This window comes from Serinus canaria, chromosome 1 (genome assembly GCF_022539315.1).
Source record: "Serinus canaria isolate serCan28SL12 chromosome 1, serCan2020, whole genome shotgun sequence".
NCBI lineage: Eukaryota > Metazoa > Chordata > Aves > Passeriformes > Fringillidae > Serinus > Serinus canaria.
In genome coordinates, this window is record NC_066313.1 from 42,357,735 (window position 1) to 42,378,682 (window position 20,948).

Consider the following 20,948-nt stretch of genomic DNA (forward strand, 5'->3'; position numbering starts at 1 on the left):
GGCCATGTGACTTACTGCCCTTGGAAACAAGACTCCTGGGATTGTTCATCTGTGTGCATGCCCTGGTGTGCTTGTGCAGGTGTAGTTACAGTGGCTTGTATGTTAGCCACATTTGAGTTGGAGCATCCACTTAAAGATGGGAAATCCTTGAGCCTGCTGTTTGTCATTGTGCTGGAGGCAGCCAGCAGTGGCCTGGTTGTATTAGGAGGGGCTGTGTAGCAGGGCAGGGGAGGTGATTGTTCCCCTCTGCTTGGCACTGGTGTGATAAATCTGAGCCCTCCAGTAGAAGAGAGACATGGAGTTATGGAGCAAGTCTAATGAAGGGTCAGAAAGATGGTGAAGGGAGTGGAGCATCTCCTCTATGAGGGAAGGCTGAGAGAGCTGGGGCTGTTCTGCCTGGAGAAGAGACTTGTGGTTTCTTATCAATGCATATAAATACCTGAAGGGTGTGTGAAAAGCAAACAGAGCCAGCCTCTTTTCAGTGGTGTCCATGGACAGGACCAGAAGCAGTGGGCACAGACTCTTCCTTCTGAACATTAGGAAATGCGTTTTTTCTGTGAGGATGACCAAGCACTGATGGCTGTCCAGGGAGGTTATGGAGTGTCCATTCTTGGAGGTGTTCAGATGCTGTCTGGGCACGGTCTAGCACCTGGCTCTTGGTAGCCCTGCTGGAGCTGGGGAGTTGGACCTGATGTCCTACAGAAGTCTCTTCCAACTTAAGCGATTCTGTGACGCTGTGAAAGGAGCACATCTTAGGAATCCATGCCTACAGTGAATATCTGTATGTTACAGTACTGAGGAAATCATCATCCTCTTAGGTAAACAGTGGAGGGCTTTTTTGTCACATGATCAAAACTATTTATTTTTAAAATTAAAGTCTGCTTCAGAAAATGTATTTCATTTCAGATGCTACATCTCGGTGTGGTAGTGAGGGTGATGCCAGTGTTTTTTGGTGTCGCAGAATGCTGCTGGATGCTTTCTGTGTAGCTGGCTGGTGTGGCTCAAGCCTCTTGGGCTCCTCATGTCGGCAAACTGTGCAGCTGCATGCTGGTGCCTTGTCATGTTGTGATGAGCAGCTCATGGTCACTGGCTTTGTCTACCAACAGAATAATGAAGACTGGGTCTGTTTTACCCGTGGTTAGCAAAAAAGTAATCACTAGGTATGATAACACTTGGGGTTCTCTTCAAAACCGCAGAGGACATCCTGATAAATGTTGCAATGGTTTGCTCAGGCCTTGCATGCAGCCAATAGACTGATGATCTAATGGGATTATACCAGAAACTATAGACATTCTGGCCTTCTTTTAAGATGATGCCCTGCTAGAAAATGCATCTCTGCTTTTTCAATTTTAAGGATAACTAGAGAGAAATGAGTCTTTTTTCGAAGAGTGAAAGAACTTTTCAGCACTTTGTTTTAATGCGTTTGAAAGTGCATATTTTTCTACAGAGCAATTGCACTGCATTTGAAAATACAGTTAAACCTAATTTTAAAATACAGTGGTTTTGAAAGGTTAGTCATTCTCTAGGCAAAACATTACAATATCTTTGTCATACTATCAGTTCTTTTTCTGAATTCTAGGCACTCTTTACAGGTCATTTAATTCAGTCCTTTGTATGGCTGTAGAGTAGTGATTTTTGTCTGGTTTTGACTGTGAGTAGATCCAGTCTACAGCACCACTTACCACTCCTCAAAACTAAGTGAACTTCTTTCAAGTGTTCTCCTTAAGATAGTCTGTCTCTTTGTATAACTTGAAAATTTTTTTTGTATTGCCACCTTGTAATTTTAGAGAGAAGCATCTCCCTTGCAGCTGCCAAGTCCAACAGTAAACTTAAATTTTTCACCTTTTTTTGGGCTGAGTTTTGTCTGTAGCCTATAACCTTAATTTCTATTTCATAAATGCATGCATAAATTGATTTAACTTGTGCAGTGTGTTCTTGCAAAGAACATCATTTGTTACAGGAGGCTTAGCCCAAAGTTGTAAAATAAAAGATAATTAAACATGTTAATGGGACAAATTGTCTTTCTAATTGCTGCAATAATACCACTGGAGTTACAGAATGACCATTTTGTATGCTTGCATAAAATATTTTCATTTAAAATAAGGCTTTGGTTTCAATGTGTTTGAAACAACAAGATTTGGCTGGAGCTAGCAGCTTTTTGGAGGGTTTTTTCTGCCTTATAGTATTGCTTCCCTAATATCTTCAGCCTCTGCTGTCTGAATTTCCCAGATGCTCCAGCTCTCCCCCCTTTGGTCTCTCTGGCCCTTCCACATGTGCTTTTCACACCACACTGGGCAGTGGGGGGGAAGATAAAGGGGATGCTCTCCTTCCCACCCCTCACCCAAACCAAGAGACACCCTGGTCTGTGTCTCTGCAGCATCCCATCCCCTTCCACTATGCCATTCTGAAATCTCCTTCCACCATGGAGTCTCTAAGCCCATCACCTCCAGGCAATTCAGGATTTTGTGCTGGCCTGCTGTTTAATCAAGTGGCACTAAGGACCTGATAAGCACTGTACAAAATGTCCCATATCTAGCAGTCCCAAAACCAGGTTTTTATAGCATACTCATCTTGCAAGAACAGAAATTTGAAGGAGCTGTTACATTTGCTGTGTCTGGATTTAATTTACTACCTCTTCGTATTTTGAGTATTGTAATAGGAAGCTGTTGAACTCATTATTGGATTTGGAGGTTTTAGCACAGAAAGTAGAACTTGCTTTGTCCCTTTGTGCTGTGTACCTTGTGCTTGCTTTGTACCTTCTGGTGACGCTCTTAGGCACATCTGCCTTTCACAGATGTGGTGGCACAGCCCCACTGTTTCATACAGTGTCTTTCATGCAGGTGAGCTCATCATTCCCAAAAGAAAGCCTCATGTACTTGCTAAGCCTTAAATATGAATGCTTTTCTGTCATCACAAGCATGATTTAATAAGATGATCTGACACCTTGTAAATCTCCAACAACCCAAATTCTTTTAGGCAAGAACTGAGAAGATGCTTCCAGAAGAGGCATCTGGTTCAAGTAACTGATGTTGTGCACAAGATAGAATTAGAAAAAGTCTTCTTAATTCACCCCACTATAACTTACTAGAATATTTTCTGTAAATTTAACAATATAGTGTAAGTCTTCAGGCTGCATCCATTCTCATTTTGGTCATAGTGCTGCAGCATGGTGTTTGCATGGACTTTAATCTGCAACTGAAGTTTATCCCTGGTTCCCTGAAGACATGCACTTGGTACGCAGAGAGTTTGGGGATACATGAAACAGGGTGGTATTCTTATTGTTACTGCAGAAGACATGGAAGGGGCAGGTCTTTACAAGTGAACTTCTTAACAGCATTATTTTTAAGGCAGTTTTCTAAGTTGGGTAATACACTTTCACTAGTTGTGGTTGTAGAGCCATAAGTACAGCACTTCTCTGCCACAGAGTTCTCTGTTATAGATGTATATAAAGGGTATCATATGTGTCTCTGCAAAGCAAGCATCTATGTATTGCAAAAGAAATGCCTGGCTCTAATCAGGGAGATAACAAACAACTAGCAAGTGATCCTGCTTGCATTTAAGTGCAGTTCTTGGACATAGGTGAACTGGACTGGCTTCCAATTTTGCCTACAGAAGTTTTAATATGCTTAACGTTATCCAATACCGGCAACTGAGGTAGTCTAAATACCACAGCAGGGACTGATTAGCTTTTTCAGATCACTGCTTTTATTTGCTGTTTGCAAAGAGGCTTAATCCAGTGCTGGGGATCAGGCGTCCCACTGTGCTCGTGGGTAGCTTTCTCTCAGTCTTTGTGTTCACAGTGGCAGAAATTAGTGTGGAGTCTCCTCCTGCCTCCAACTTAAAAGCTCCAAAATTGTGGTGTTAGTAGTTGTTTTTGGGAGTGTTTAATGGACAGTGTGGAGAAACTATAGTTGGGGATTCTTCTTTGAAGTTTAATATCTGGGCACCTGATAAGTGCATCAGTGTAATAGCATGACAGTATGTAATTTCATTTACTGTGTTGAATTGCCTTAATAGCTACATAAAGCTTGGAAAGTTACATGAAACTTCTAGTTTCATGTTCTTAGTAGTTCTAACAAACCTACTCTCATTCTTTCCTTCTGTTAAATCACAGTAGATATTTCCCAGCAGTTTGCCTGTCCTCACAAGCAGAGGAGGATGGCTGCCTCTGTTGTTCTCTATTATTGCTTTTAGTCATGTAATGATGCTGAAGTTCAGCAAATATGCTTTTCTAGTAGTCATTCAGATGAACATTTGCAAATGCAGGATCTCTTCCTTCTGCGTGTTGACCTGTCTTCAGTTGAAGTTATCAGCAGTGGCAAATTCTTATTTGAAAGTCCACGGTGCACTACCTTTTTTATCAAGGATAAAACCTTGCTACAATTATGTTGCTAAATGTTTGTGTTGGGCAATGGAAATGCTGAGCAGTGAGGGGAGATGTGGACTGGAGTTTGTGTTTCTATGTGGATTACTTCAATTGAAAATAAAAGCAATAAAGAGTTGGCTATAGCCTAGCTCCAGACTTCTCTTCAAATATTCTGTCATCAAGAAAAGATGGAAAGATCTTGGCATCTAGAACAGATCTGTTAAAAAATAAAAGAGGAAAGCATTTGTGTTGCAAACAAATGTAAGGGACTCCAGAACAAAAGAGTGGTTTGTAGTTCCTTTCTGTCAAGTGGTCTAATGTTTCAACTGCTTAAAAATATCCATTATTCCATATATTAATATTATGTGGTTTTAGTTTAAAGGCTTTCACCCCCTCCATTGAAATTACCCACAAGTACTCTCAGAGTTGTGTGTAAATGCATGTTTGTTGCTGTTATTGACTAATGTAGAAAAGTGTCAGAAAATTCAGAAAGCAGCTTCTGAATGCATTTCAATGTTTAGTGTGGGCTTCTTTCATACCTCCTTGTGCTTTATACCACTATGATTAATTTTGCTAACAAGAAAAGGGGACTACAATAGCTCCTGATAGATTTATTTTTCTTTAATATTATTCCTGACAAAGAACATTTTGTTTCCATAACAGAAGGGATTATATTCCTTCAGACTGATATATTTTAATAGAAACTCACAATTTTTACTACTTAAAAAATAATTCTTTTCTTTGTTTCACGAATTAGAAACAATGAAGAGAAGCTGAAGTCTGCCCAAGCCAGGTGTTTCTTGTTGGCAGCCTGCTCCCTAATGACTCTGGCTCTCATACAGCAGCTGCCTGCTAGTCTCTTTTGTATGGCCTATTGTTGCTGCACACCCCTCGTTAATACACATGCTGCCCGGGGCAGACCCTGAGAATGACATCAACTTGCTTATCTTAGAAACCTCCGAACCTGATGCAGGATGGGGAGGTTGCCTTGCATCTGCCCAGCCAACTAATTGTGAGCTCTGCCGGCTGTGATTGGCTCCACGGCCGCTCAGTAGTAGGTTAAGCAAAGACATCGCGGGTCCATCTGTTCGTCCATTCATTGTTCTGCTTGCTTGCCTGAAGTCTGCAGCTGAAATCGTGTTAAGGAGTTGCTTCTGGAGCAGCTAAGAGAAACCAATGTCTGTGTGTTTTCCAGCCAACGTAAGTATGGGGGCTTCTCTCTGCACAAACGGGATGGTTCACCTTTCTGGCGTTGCAGCCTTATCAGTTTGCATTTGGACAATGAGCTAGCCTGCATGTCGGCTGAGATTTGCACACTTTGGGTGTCTCTTGGAAAAAGACGGATAGAAAAACAGTTATGTGCTAATATTAACTATATTAAAGAGCATTGACTCACACTGCATTCTGTTAAGGAACTTTTGAAAGCATCAGTAATGGTGCATTTCCCAGAATTTGAAAATGGTAGGAGTAGCCATCAACAGAATGAATTCTCTAGCCCAGTGGGGAGAAGGAGAGGTTTCAACTTCTAAGTTACAGGTATTTACCCTTTTTTGCAAATTAGCTGTTATTTAAATTGTGAGTAGTAGAAAAAGCTCTTAGAAAGAAAAACAGAATTGGACACTTTTTCCATTATACCACACCGTGGGTGAAATGTGCCACGGAAATTTGCCATTTCCATGTTTGTGGAAGTAGGAAGAGCTCCATTATAGGCTATCTGAAGAGACTGACATGTAAGATTGAGCATGAGGGTGCTCTCAGATAGGAATGTGTTACAGTCAAAGCTTTTAAGTTTTTAAAACCAGTTATCAGTATGTCAAATCTAGTCCGGCTGTTTTTATAAAGTTTCTAATCTGTTTTGTTTTATATTTTGAGTTCAGATGTTAAGAATAAACACTGTGTGCTCACACATGAGCCTATGTTCCAAGGGTCCTGTAAAAAAAAAGAGTCCAAAACAAAGACCTTCATATATCAGTTGAGGGGAAAAGAGAGTATATAAAAGGGTTAAAAAGAGGTTTGCATTTCTACCACATGCCCTATTGTGTGAACATATGCATGAGTCTATTGAAAGTTTTCAGAAGATGGGCAGGCCACCAGTTGCTGGTCTCCTGCAGTTCCAGTAGACATCTGTTGCCCCAGAGCATTAACCAATCTGTTCAATGGGACATCCCTCCTTTGTTGGATGGAATGATGCAGACAACAGCACTCGCTCAAATACAATGGTAATTAAAGACATAGAAACTACAGCAGTAGGTATTTATTACATATTCATTATTTTATTTGCATTGTTGCAGTATCTTTATCATTTGGGTAACAGATACGTTCTTTTTTTCTCTTGTCTGATCTGCTCTGCACTTCTGTTTGTGACAAGCAGTGAGTGTTTCAACAAAATGATTTCAATATTTTACATTTTGTGTTTAGGAGACTTAGAAAAAGTCTACCTGTGTGAAAACATGTTGAACTCTTTCCTTGTAGACTGTATCTTCAGAAACTTGTTGATGGTCTTTTGCAAATACACATTTTCTGTAATGCTGTGCCACATGACATTACTTTATTATTTTCCTCTGTGAACTAAATTTGCATTAAATGACTTCTTTTATGCTCAACTTTAAGTGGAAAGTATTCTGAATTCACAATAAGAGATTAGATGATCTACTAGCCCATGTCCCTTTGAGAAATATTTCTGTTTTGTGTGGAGGTGAACCGATGGGCTGATTGTTGTTAATGGTTAGTGGAAAATAGTGGCAACTTCTAGGAAGTGGTAAAAATATTATACTTCTACAATGAAGTGCTCATCTGGATTGTTATATTTATATCTGATAAATGTATGTGCAGTACTTTAAGCCTTTAACAGTGAACATGGTGTGAGATACTGTCATTTCAAATGGGCCACAGTTTAAAACTTATGTTATCATAGGTATGTCTAAAGTGGGAGTTACCTGTTTTATTAACCTTTTCATAAATACAAATTCTTTTACTGAGCTCTGGTGAGCATAACCAAAAGGGGAAGACTTTCATGACTGGAATTTTTGGGATGATTTTTGTTTCTTTATCTTTCATTTAAGTCAGAATTCATAGTAGATGCTTCTCTTAGCTATTTTGTGTTCTATCAGTCAGCATACTTTAAAACCATATGTGTGTAATAAAAGCTCCTTGTGAATAAAGGAATTCTTAGCTGCTGTTGCTCTTTAGATAAATGTAACCTTTTCTGGTTTTCATGAGCTTTGTTGTCCTAGGTACACTAGTGTTTATTTGGAATACAAATTCATTCAAATTGCCTGTCTGGCATGTTGCTCTTCACTAACCAAACCAAGATAAAATAATCAGCAGCATTCAAGAGTGACATCTGATTTTCATGGTTCTAGTCAGTGAATCTCATAAAGGACATCATGATGGGAGCTCCAAAGTGTAATGTTTCTAAGACCTGCTACTGACCACAAATACGATATACAAAGTTTCCAGGCACTGTAAAAATTTGTCTCAAAATAAGTGCAATTTGCATGCAGGGTTTAGGCCAAATGCCAGGAATAGTGTACTGCTTATGCAAAACTATTTCAGAAATATTTAGCTTTGGATTTACAGTACAAATACAATTTTAAGTATGCTTTTAAAGCAATAGTATAATGACTATATATTATCTGTGGGAGATGTTAAAGCTGCTCCTTCTATTATTTTGTTCTTTAAATAGTTTCTGACAAACAGTAGAGTTCTTTGCAAAACAAGCAATTATATATTGAAGCATGATGGAGATTGACAGGAAAATTAAAGCAGATATATGTGAGGCTGATTATGTATATATTCCTAACAATGGACCAAGCTCAGGCTGCGGTCATTTTTCATATGCAGTTGATGTGCAAATCATCTAAAGTACGTTTCATATAATGCCTGATCTTCAGACACATTCATATGCTAGTGACTTCTTTGAATCGCTCTGGAGGGTGTTATGATTGTAGTTGCTGTAAAGCACTTAAACTTCAAGAAAGAAGTATTGGAGAATTACTTAAGTATTATTTTAACTAACACCAAAAAAAAACCCTTCTCTTTCTAATCTATGAACTTCAGGCGTTTAGTATTTGATGCTGTTAATATGCAAACTCTTCTTCCCCCCCTTCCAAAAAAACCCTCCCTTCACTTTTAGTTCAATACTAAAATGACATTTCACAGTACACGGATTTAGGCAGTGACCCATTATCTCCCTGTATTCTGCAGCAGCAGTACATGAGCCAGCTCAACTTTTCAGTCCAGCTTAAAAGTATTGCCCATTAACTAGACTTCCTCGAGTCAGAGCAGATTGTGGGGTTGGTGGAACAATGATGTCGGGGCTTCCAGATTGGTTTGGCAGCTGCATTGTTCTCCGAGGGGAAACCAGACGCACTTAAGTCCCGCTCTCTTTCATGGGCTTTTGTTCATACCAAATTATTCTTTGGCTGTGCTAGTATTCATGATGGTATGTTAAAGGAGCGCATCCTAGCAACTAGAGGCTGGTTGCTAGGCAGCCTGGCTTCCAATAGGGGCTGCTTGTTTGCGATTTGTTTTAATTTGTGTGTGTGTGTGTGTCAGTCCTGTGAAGGCCACAGTGTTGGTTTTTTAACTGTATCTTTTTATTGGAATATTGTGATTTGTTACTACCTCTGTGCTATCAAGTGTATTATCTTAGTTAATAAATCACCGTGTGAAAAGGTCCATTTCCTAAATTCTTGTTGTGTTTTATCTCTGGGTTGCTAGAAATCCTAAAGCTTTGCATTAAGAGAAGGCAATATTCATTAATACACTGCCTGAGAATTACAGCCCTACTGCCTTCTAACAAGATAAGATCTTAAATAAAACTTTGTTTGCTTCCTTATCGACTTTGCTGGGATTAAGGTGTTGGAGATGAAAGCACTGATGATGGATAAGATTTATTTATGTTAACTAGAAATGTTCAGGTAAAGTAAGATTTTTGTGCCCCATAACCAGAACACTCTACCACAATGGTGATGTCTTGGCACTCCCTGCCTACAGAATCTACTTTTACTGAGCCATGGATTAGAATGTTTGTTTGATTCTCTCTAATCTTTAACCTGGATTAATTTCTCTGGCGCACACTCTCGAATCTTTATCGCAAGAAGAGGAAAGTACACTGTATATTAAAAATACCACACCAGTCTTAAATGCTCACCTGTAAGAGAATGGGAGAGTTAGTATATTTGCAGACAGAAATTTAAGTTCAAGTGAAGTCCTTTGTCTCTATATCTTGCTTTATATTCTGTCTTACAAGATGGAAGTGTGAAAGAACTCTTTGTTTCATAGTCTTTCCTTAATTTAAATTCTTCTTTTTCATGGTAACCTTGCCGTACAATTGGTCCATATGGTCCATTTTTATTTATGAGAAATAATTTATGGTTTATTTTCTTTATTGAAGCAGTTAGCAAAGATTGCTGTTTTGAAGAACAAAAGAAGGGAAAGAGGTAGAAATCTGCCTTTAAATGTAGGTTGTTAAGTAATGTTTGTAATGAAATGGGTAACTAACTTCTGTATAACTACTGCTATTCAAAATTCCTCAAGAAAATCTGATATGGCGAGTATATGAAGTCCAGAAAACTGCAATTTCTTTCTTCCATTCTTCCTGAATGACTCATATCTATACATGTCTAGTTTTGATTTATCAAAAGGCTTGCAGAAGTCTAATGCAGAAGCTGAAAACAGCTTTTAATTTTGTTGCCTTATTGGCTTGATGAATGGTCTGTTGGAATTAGTGCAAAGACTTCCATTGGTTTTATTGGCCATTAGATCAATCCACGTCCCTAAATGCTGTATGTGTTAGTAGTACAACACTCTGTTGAGAGCAATTAGTCTTTCTTGACTTAATTATCACTTTATAAGGGAATTCAGAAATAGTTTGAGTGTATTCAGTTGAGCTGATAGTGTCTTACAGGGCCAATAGGTTTTTATTTAATCATGTTTTCTGTTACTAATAAGCCAGAGAATCTAGCTTTATGCTAATTTCTTTCTGTTCAACATACTGTAAGGTATTTAGTTTGAAAACCTTTTCTAGTGCTAGAAGAAATATCTCATTGTTTTTAAATAATTACTTTACTCCTGTCTCTACATTACAGTAGGTTAACTTGGAGTCTTTGGTTTCATATTCTTTTATAAATCCATTTCTAGAAATGTATAAGTAAAATATTTGATACATTCAGAAGACAGGTGGTTAGTTATTTATCCACTTAGCTAGAGATAATCCTTAGAAAGAGTTTTTTCCACAAAAAGCCTTCCAAGTTTAAAAAAAGAAAGAAGTTCTATTGCTCAGCTGCAAGAGAATAAATTCAGTTCTGAGGAAGCAGCAAGAAAATAGAAAACAAGTAATGCGTGTAACCAGTTGCAACATTTTTGTTTTCTCTTTAGGAATACGGAACACTTTATATTCAGGAATACAAGAAAAACAGCAAAGTGGAGTCAAGTGCATGCAGCAGCTTCATGGGCTTGAAGGATCATCTGGGGCATGACTTAGGCCACCTTTATGTGGGGAGCACTGGCACACAAATAAATGCAATTGTACCTTGGTCATTGGTGGAGAAGCCAACGATGGATAAGGTTAATTCTAGGAAAGAAGACAGAGAAAAGGAGACATCTGAAGACACTTCTGGAAGCTCCAGCTGTGACTCCGAAGAAAGCACAAATTCTGATAATGATTCAGAGAGACTGAATAATTCTGCATCAGAGTCACATTTATTGCCTAAGACTCATCGACAGCTGTGCCGATCTCCTTGCTTAGAGCCTCATATACTAAAAAGAAATGAAATCTTGCAAGACTTTAGGATAGAAGAGGCTCAGATAGTACCTAAGGAAGTCAAAAAGCCTCCTGATGTGGTGAAAGAATATCAAACCAAACTGGAGTTTGCACTTAAGTTGGGTTACTCTGAAGAGCAGGTTCAACTTGTACTAAATAAACTTGGTACTGATGCTTTAATAAATGATATTTTGGGAGAACTTGTCAAACTTGGGAATAAAACTGAGACTGATCAGACTGTAACTAATGCTAACACTAGTGTAATGCGTGAAGCGTCTTCCATAGAGTCTCAGAGGTCAGAGTCTCCACTGCAGGAGGATGTGACAGAGGATGGAGACAACCTGAGGCCAATAGTTATTGATGGCAGCAATGTTGCAATGAGGTATGTGACAATGAAGGTTTTGCTTTTCTATTTAAATGGAAACAGAAAGTTCTTGCCCCTCAGTTCAAGCACTGATGTTTGGTGTGACTGCCTTGAACTGTATTCAGGGTCTCTTTTGAGTGTCTTTGTCAACCACACAGTGTGCTGATACTGCAATCAGGCCTCTAGGACTTGAGGGGTGTACTCCTCGCTGTGAACAACCAGAGGTTAATGCCATTGTCCCTTTGTAGGCAGATAGCAAATCTCTCCTTCTCACTACCACTCTAGTCCTTAATTTTTGGTAGTTACCATTGCTACAGGCAATTGCTGAATGGAGTTTCATACAGAAAGTTACAGCAAATGTGAGATTCCTTAAGATTATAAAATAGTGATGTGGAATTAAACAGCTTAAGGGAGAGTTCTTAGTTGGCTAATCTGTAAAAACTCATCTGCCCATAACATTGGTCTTGGTTGTCAGTTTTGGAGTTAGGTTTTATTGCCACTAATTGTTGAGATTAGTGTGTGAAAGATGACTTTCACTTACATGTCCACAGTTAGCACATTTACCTGCAGTGTTCACTGATCTTGACCCAGTCATCTAGGTGCATAACAAGAAACTTGGCTGTGATGGCGAGAGGTTGATGCTTCATCAGTGATTAAAGAGAGAAAGAAATGGCAGAGAGACACGCTGAGAAATTAGGGTTTTATGGCAATATAAATGATTAAATGATAAATTGATTGGTAACTGTTTCAGTAAATCATAAGGATTGTGTGATTGCTAACTGCAAGGTTTAGGAGGTCAGTTTTAGTTTTCTGATGACTTAATGTGGTTTTCATTACCTTAGGAATAAAAGTTAATGCAAGACTTTCCTGGGCTAAAGAAAACCCCTGGCATTTCCATGGGACTTTTTTTAACTTTTAATTAAGTCAATTCCCTTTAAATGAAGCTTTTTAAAATGAAATTTAAATATACCACTTATTTATGCCAATATGATGGGGTTTGTTTTTTTAAGTAGAGGAATTAGCACATATGGCAAGGATATTACATTTTTAATATGGTATATTCCTGTGAGTTCTTTTTGCTGGATGTGTCATTCCTTATCTCTTGGTTCAACTTGAGGTGTAGAGGAGGCATGTCTAGTTGAACAAACACAATTGTGGCACTCAACCAGGAAGTTATCCAGTGACTTCTAATGTGGGTTTTTATTGTACTTCACATAAATCCAAAATGGTTGTGTGTTAGCTAGTTAGCATGGCTCAGACTTGGGGGGTGGACTTAGGTTCAACTTCTCCTACAAACTGTACTGAACATATTCCAAAATTAGCTCCAGATCTGTACTTTTTCCTTAATGTTTATTCAGCTATTAGCATAAATATTTAGGATCTGCCTTCGTATGTTCAGTTTACTTTCTTGACTACCTGCATCAAATGAACCAACTATGAATGTATGTGATGCATGCTGCAGGACCTTAATAAATAGATTAAATTTATTCATAGAATGGTTGTTCTGTATAGAAGAATCAAATTTAACAGGTCTTTACTTGTTTTCTACCAAATGTAATCACAGAATCATTCCATTTGGAAGGGGCCTGTGGAGATCTGTACACAGAGCTGTGTCATTTCAAGGCCATGTCCAGTTGGGTTTTAAATGTCTCCAAGGAGATGGAGACTCAGCGTATTCTCTGGGACAGTGTTTGAATGCCCTTATTGTAAGAAAGTTTCCTTATTTTATGTTAAAACAATATTTCTTGTAATCTATTTTGTGTCCATTGCCTCTTGCTCTGCCACTGGACACCAGTGAGAAATCGGTTTCTTTTCCCTTTGTTTTTTCCAATTATGTATTTAGACATATGGATAAGATCTTCACAAGCCCTCTCCTCTTTAGGCTACACAGTCCTAGCTCTCTCAGCCCCTCCTCCTTGTATGAAAGGTGCTCCAGTCCCTTGATTAATTTTGTTGTGCTTCACTGGCCTTTCTCCAGTGTTTTTTATATCTGTCTTGTATGGGGGAGCCCAGAACTGAGCCCAGCACTCCATATGCATGAGCAGAGAATGATCCCCTCCCTCGACCTGCTGGCAGCACTTTTCCTAATGCAGCCTGGGAGGCTGTTGGCCTTCTGTGCTGCAAATGCACATTGGTGCCTCATGATCAGCTTGGTGTTCACCACAACCCCAATGTCCTTCACTTCAGAGTTGTTTTCCAGGTGATCAGCCCCCAGCCTGTACTGATGATTAGTGTTAGACCTCTGCAGCTGGAGGATTGGCATTTCCCTGTTAGATTTGCTGAGGTACATGTTGGCCTGTTGCTCTACCCTGACCAGGGTCCCTCTGAATGAGAGTACACCCATCTGGTGTTCTCCTCCCAGCTGAGCATCCTGTGCAGACTTGCTGAGGGTGGACTCTGTTCTGTTTTCTAGGTCATTATGAAGATGTTAAGCAATGCATTCCCCCGTGCCAGTCCCTGGAGTACACAGATACCGATTGAACTTCAACTGGACTTTTTGCCGCTAATCACCTTTGAGTGCAGCAGTTCAGTCATATTTCAGTCCATCTCTGCCCTCTAACCTTGCCCCTACTTCCCTAATTTGTCAGTGAGGCTGTGGTAAGAGAAGGCTGCTACAGGAACAAAGCTGTCAGAAGCTTTGTTAAAGCCACAATAAACAGTTTGTCCACTGCTCTCCTCATCCACTGAACAAATCATCTTACCATAAAAGGCTGTGAGGCTGCTCAAGCATATTTCTTCTTCATAAATCCATGCTGACTGTTCTCAGTCATCTTCATCCAATCTACATGCAGAAATGGTTTGCAGGACAGTTTGCTCCATCACCTTTGCAGGGATCAGGATGAGGCTGACTAGCTTTGTAGGTCCCTGAATTACCCTTCTTTACCCCCTTTAAAATGGAAGGGATATTTGTTCTCTTCTAGACATTAGGAATATCCCCAGTCACCACAACCTTTCAAAAATTGCCAAGAGAGGCCATACAACGTCATTAGCCAGCTCCCTTAACACCCTTCAGCCAGGGCCCAGCAGCCTGGCAATATCCTATTTCAGTGTTCCCAAAAGTCAGCTGAGGGAAAGTCTTGTCCTGTTACTTTTGCCCAACTTCCTGCACATTGCTGTGGGCCAGTCTTGAGCTTGGCATGAGCAAGCTCTCATCCTTGAAAAATCCGCCATCTCTCCTGTGCACTCTTCTCTGCATGGGATTCTCCTCAGTAGGCCAAAATCTGCTCTCTGGAATTCTGATCTTGTAATCTGCTTTTTGCCTTGCTCTTTTGTCACAGGATCTTCCTCTCATGGTCTCTGCAGCAGAGGCTGCCCCTGACCTTCCCATCTCAGTCTCCTTCTCTCTTGTTTCTAAGTATGAGGCCCAGCTGGTGCACTTGTTAGGTACTCAGTCGCCCTTGTTAAGAAGTTACTGCAAAAGCACTCCAGAAACTTCCTGGATTACTGATGCCTTGCTGTATTGGTCACAACAAAAGCATCTTTGCCAACTAGCTTTTGGTCCAGTGCATCCCACCTTTTTCTAGAAATCAGTCCTTGATTAGGAAAGCTGGTTCCATGTATGTAAAAGATGAGTCTCAGCTGCTGATGCCAGTAGTGCAACCACTTGTTTGCCCACAGGATCTGTCCTTTCTCCTTCAAGAAAATAGATACTAGTAACTAAGCACTTCAAACAGTAGAAAGATTTCAGCTTTTACATGCAGGAGAGACAGGAGTTCACTTGCAGTTCAATCTTCTTCGGATTTCTGTATGTAAATGTCCAGGGTCCTGTTATGTGTAGCTACAAATTGTCACGGTTTTGTCTTTGCTCTTCCAAGCTGTGGCAAATTAGTTCACTCTGGGATTGCCAAAGGAAAATGGGCCTGTGCCCCAAGCAAGACTATAGATAGTCTTTTGAGAGGTGTTCTTGGAAGCTTTCTCACACATTATCACAGGAATTGTTAAACTGTGATCTGTATTCTTACTCCTATATTGTTGTAATGCACATACTTGATGATAACATTTACTATTAGAATTATTCTAGATAAGAGCTACTAATTTTCATTTAAAATAAGTATTTGACAGGGAGGGAAAGTTTTATGGAGAAGGTTGAGGTGACTGATGTCCAGTAATTCAAGTAGGATGAGACAGCTCTCCTCTTCTGGAAGGATCAAACACTGTGCTACCCTGTGTCTCCATTCCATGACTAATTAAGGCTGTAGTTTCACAAAACACCCAGTGAGTGACACAGGGTGATTTACTTTTAGGCTTGCCTCTATCCCACTGCCAGGGATGCTTTTCTGTCTGCATCTCATCTAGTGACTGGGTGGCTGCAAAATGAGTTGATTCACCTTCCTAATTCAAAGAGCAGAGGGAATCAGAAAGGATTATTTTTCCATTCAACGTGTTAATATAACTTGATGTTTTTGTCACTGGGAGAAGAACTCAATCCAACACAAAGGAGGAAGGATATGTCTGATTATGTGACTGGAGGTTCATATTTGTGGAACTAGTTGCATCTCATGAATGGATGGATTCATGAATTCCCTTTGAGCAGCACAGAAGGCAGCTTGGGTCAGAACAACTTACTCTGGCAAGCCAGAGCCTGCATGTATGCCAGTCGTCTGGTGACTACTCCTGTTACAGACAAGCTGTTTTAGCAAACTGTAGATTCAGAAAAACCCAACAGTCATTTTATCTGCCATTTAGTAACATTTTGTAAGCTTTCCTTAAACTTTCCTATGACACTGCTTGTCATTTGTGCATTAAACTGTAAATGAGTCATCAAATGCATCTTGTGTATATCAAGTTTAAAGCTACAATATGGTCTAAATAATATTAATTGGCTGAAGTTTTAAAACCAAAGAAAATAGCCTCTTTCAACTGAATAGCAGAAAGTAAGCTTTTGCAAGCTATGAAGAATTGCTATTTAGCTTCCTATAGGATACTTCAAATCTGGTCTTGTTTTCTTATTCTACCTTTCTTGGTGTTGAGTTAATTTTTTTCAGAAGAGGAAAGATGCCCACAGTTTAAGCCTTAAACATCAAGGTTTTTTGTTAGAATGCTCTTATAGATGAGATTGATTTTTCTGTGTATGTAAACTTAAAATCAGAGCTGAACAGCAAATTAGATAATCCCCTAAAGATATTGTGGACCTTGATAGTTTTCGCTGGGTGTACTGGGTGCCTTCAGACATTCTTTGCTGACTGTAAAAAGAATGTTTCAAATATATATAAAAATTTATGCTGAAAACTTACTTGAAGAAAATAAGTTTTCTTTGCCTACAAAGAGTGCAACATGAAGATAACACTGGTGTAAAATTATTTGATTAGTTTACTTGCTTTATTATTAGTTTTAGACAACAACTTTCAGAAGTTTATGGGCAAAGAAATCAAAGTATTTTGATCATGTTGATTTGATTTGCAGATTGAAATCAATTGATCTTGTTTTGTTAATTAGATTCCTCTGAAAACTTTACCCTTGGGAATCTCAGGCCATGGAGGTGATGCATTTCAGCTTCCCTTCCTGGAAAACCTTGGCTTGTGTATTTAAGTGGTCCTTGATTGTGCATCATTGCACAAGGGAAAACACAGCATGAGATAAACAGTGTACTCATTTTTGTTTGCGAAAAGGAAGATGCTGATTTGGGGAGCTGGTTTTTAGTTAAATGTAGTCCCAGTTTTAAGATAGATATTTTACAATTTTCTTCTAGCTTTCATGACCAGCCACCCCACCAGCTGTGGGTGTTGTAGATGCTTGGTGGCACCAGAAACATACAGCCAAGCCTGACAGTCATGGGTAGAGCCCCCAGTGCCATTCAGGAGTGGCATTCAGCTGGAGAAAGTGTCACTGGGGTGTCTAATCATTGTTAGGCATCTTTGTTCCAACAACTGAGCCTTGGTCCTGGGTGTTAGCCCTGAGGCAGGTCATTTGGCTGTAGTAAAAGGTTCACTGATATCCTACTGACACAGAAGGTTCTCCACAACTGCATCCTTTGTGTCAGGATGATAGCTCAGTTGTCTTGTCTATGCCACATGGAGTTTTCATGTGACAGTTTAATTGCTTATTTATTTTAACAAACTAACAGTGTAGCTGCATTATCTTCTCTTCAGATTGTGTTGCTGAGTTTGGTAGATGTGGTTGTATCTCAGTACCTTGATTCAGACATTCATCTTTCAGTACTACTGTCTATTTTTTTTTTAGTTTATTTTGAGAAGTCACTGTAAGGAATAGATAAAAATATTTTTCCAGCAAGTAACAATCACATGGATAGGAGCTTGTCACTGGCAGCTTTGAGTGTAACTTCTCTTTGCCTGTTTTGACCTCGAGTGCTGAGTGTGTGGTTCATGCTCTGACAGAAACCCCTGCTGCAGCCCCTGCTGCACTTGGCGAGTGCTCCAGCATTGGAAACCCTGCAGGCAGAAGGTATCTTGAAATATGTGACAGCTTCCAAGGCTTTTTTCTTTGAAACACCTCAAAGCATTGAAGTCATTTGGGCTAATGGAAAAAAAAAAACCATGTTCTATCTGCTTCATGTCAGCACCAAAATGTACTTATATACAGGGAGCAAATGCAGGACTGATAGAAGGCTCAGATTAATGAGAAATGGTTTGGGACAAATGATTCATGTGATTAGGGAATTAGTAGAGCTTAAAAAAAAGTAATTAAAAAGGGATGAGGCTAGTTACAAAACCAGGCTGCCAGGGTTATGAGTCACTGATATGATACAGGATGGAAATTCTTCTCTGTCTGTGCTATGGACTGAACACTCTTCTTCCCATGATATGATAGAAGAAAATAGTTTGGTAACTCTGTAATAACTTGTAATGGGCAGGTATGTGTTTTGGTTTTGTCCTTGCTTTTAGTCAATATGCTTTTACATGGTAGGTGTGTAGATGTGTCCAGATTACAGTTGTATAAAGACCTGTATGCAGCAGAAATTATTGTAGACCTCACCTCTTGCCATCAATGTGCATGTTTTCTGTAGCTTTCAGAATTTGAGTATGGGTTTGGATGTTGTACTGGAGGGCAATAGAAGTCTTGCAAGTATTCTAAATAGTCTTTTAAGCATGTACCACAATACTTTTAAGACAGTCAGTACGAAATCTAATTTGGGGTCTAGGAAGGTAACAGAGAAAATGAAAGTGAAGTGTTCTCATCAGAAGTTTTACACTTTTTACTAATTCTCCTTGCTTAAAAAATGCTTGATTGATTTTTTTGCTCAGGAGACTTGCTACTTTTTTTTTCTTTTACTTAAAAATAAAATTACAACTATCAGCAGACCAAATATAAATGTGATGGTTAAAAGAATCATTCATACATGATATGAAAAAGAAATAGGTACTTCTAAAGGAATAAACTTTATATTGCAACTGAGAGTGGTAGATGAAACATAGTCAGCAATTAAAACCAAAGTACTGTCAAGCAGTATCTCACCCAGGGCTACAGCTGTCAACCTGACTGGTCTGAGCTTTCTCATGTTCCTAATGATTGGAAAGAGATTTTAAAAAGGAAGTTTCTTGACAAAGAAGTACAAACATTTCTTATCTTTTTCACAACTAAGAAGGAAAAGAAGTCAGAAGCAGCAGCATGATTTCAGTCTTTTCACCATATGATGTATCATAAAGCTGATGAAACACAAAGATCACAAAATGAAGAGCATCAAATCTGCCTAACAACAAAACAAAAGAACAAATTTTAATTGCACATCTCTTTCACAGACTTTCTCACTAATTATTTCAATTCCTTGGAATTTGTATCCACTCAGATGCGAGCTTAGGCATGTGTCTGAAAAGGAGCAGAATAAACAGTGAAGATTTATAGAAGTTATAAATTCACTTGCTCAGCAGTGCAGAATAGCTGATATGCATTGTAATGCATTCCCCACTTCTGTTTCATACAGTTTAAATATATTTAAAACTTCTATTCTGGTTGAAAGAATTTTTAGTCTGTACTATGCAATAGAAAATTAAGGAACTGAACTGCCTGGTCCTCCCTTTGCCTTTAAAAGCATGGCCTGAACTACAACCTGATGGAAAGCAATTGGCAAGAACATCCTTTATTTTTCCAAGAGTCCAGGATTTTTTTTTTCCTGAAATTATTTCTCAGATTTGCAGAAAGAAACATAGTGCTGCTAAAATGTAGTCTAACACACTTCTTTTGCGTTGTCAGGAGTGAAAAGTGGGTTTATCTGCTTGAAACCATGGAGATTGTTTAGAGTAATCGCAGTACAGTGATTCCAGTGGAATTTAATAGCTGGAACAAGATCTTCCTGACTGTTTTAAAATGGATTACAATATGTTTATGATTGCACCCAGCCTTCTGATAGCATGAGCAGTAACCTCTTGTCTCAGGCTTTGCAAAGGAGGCCTTATGGCTGCCCCCTGGGCATGGAATGTGCACCAAGTGTCCCAGTCTTGTATTGTCAAGGGAAGAAGGAATTAGACCATGGATGAAATACCAGTGGCCATTTTTGCTATGCAATGTGTGCATGTGCACTGTAAGTGTGTGACACCCATATGTGGTTTGGTTTCCTATTCCTGGTAAGTTTTGAAATACACAGAGATACTACTCTTGCAGCCAAACAAGCATGAGAATAGTTGTATAGTATAAAACAATGCCTAGAAAGAAATACTGGTCTGTGTTCTATTATTACAGGGTTGTTATGATGTAATACAATATTGTGTGATGTGATCATAGAAAACAGGGAATGTGTTATTGCAGAGGCCTATAACTATAGCTGAATGGGATATTGAGGTACATAGAAATATTGTTCCTGACAGTGTTCCTTGTGTAGCTCTAAAGGCACAAAAGATGGGCTTAAATTATCCTTTGAGTGCCCCATAGCAGCTAAAATCTACAAGCATTGATCATTATGGCTGGCAACAATTGCAATATCAGAGTATAGGTTTATGTTTGCAGGTACTGTCTCCAGTTTCATTACAAGAGGAAGTGGGGCACTTCCTCACTTAAATCCAGTTTATGGTAGTGGGCTCTTCTTTTCCTTTTTCCTTTAAGTTTTTTTTTCTCCTTTTGTTTGGGATCTGTGACGTTCAACCCAACCTTTGCTGAGAATGATGCTTTGTAAGAAGTGCTAGCCATGACTCATTCTCTCTTGACTCAGGGGCAAGTGTACGCCACCTCTTTCACAGGCTTCTGAAATCGGAACATTTTTGCAAAAGTTTTCTCACTTTTTCTTTGGCACTTTGTCTATTGCACAATTACTCAAGCTCCCACAGTGTCAAGAAAGACACAGCAGTGCTATGTTTTAGAAAAGTGGAAAAAGTAGGTACTTACTTTCCTACTGAGGGGGGAAAAGTTTTAAAATAACTTTCTGGTGTTTTATTTCCCCAAAGACATGCAAGGAGAAAGGGACTTCTAAAATTCCCTTGTGGCTGTCTGTCATGATATTGCCCCCTTCGCTAATCACAGACAAAGAATTGTCTTTTACCCTTCTGGAAAGCAGATTGTGGCAT

The 20,948-nt window shown here is 39.2% G+C and overlaps 1 protein-coding gene across 2 annotated transcripts in view; it reads left to right on the plus strand.

Moving 5' to 3' along the window:
- ZC3H12C (zinc finger CCCH-type containing 12C) overlaps window positions 1-20,948 on the plus strand; it is a 38,937-nt gene that overhangs the window by 9,675 nt on the left and 8,314 nt on the right. For both annotated transcript variants that reach the window (XM_050978168.1, XM_018908463.3), the window contains exon 2: window positions 10,748-11,514. In XM_050978168.1, the coding sequence (XP_050834125.1) occupies window positions 10,820-11,514 (695 nt within the window). In that variant the 5' untranslated portion in view covers window positions 10,748-10,819. The remainder of the gene's footprint in view (window positions 1-10,747; window positions 11,515-20,948) is intronic.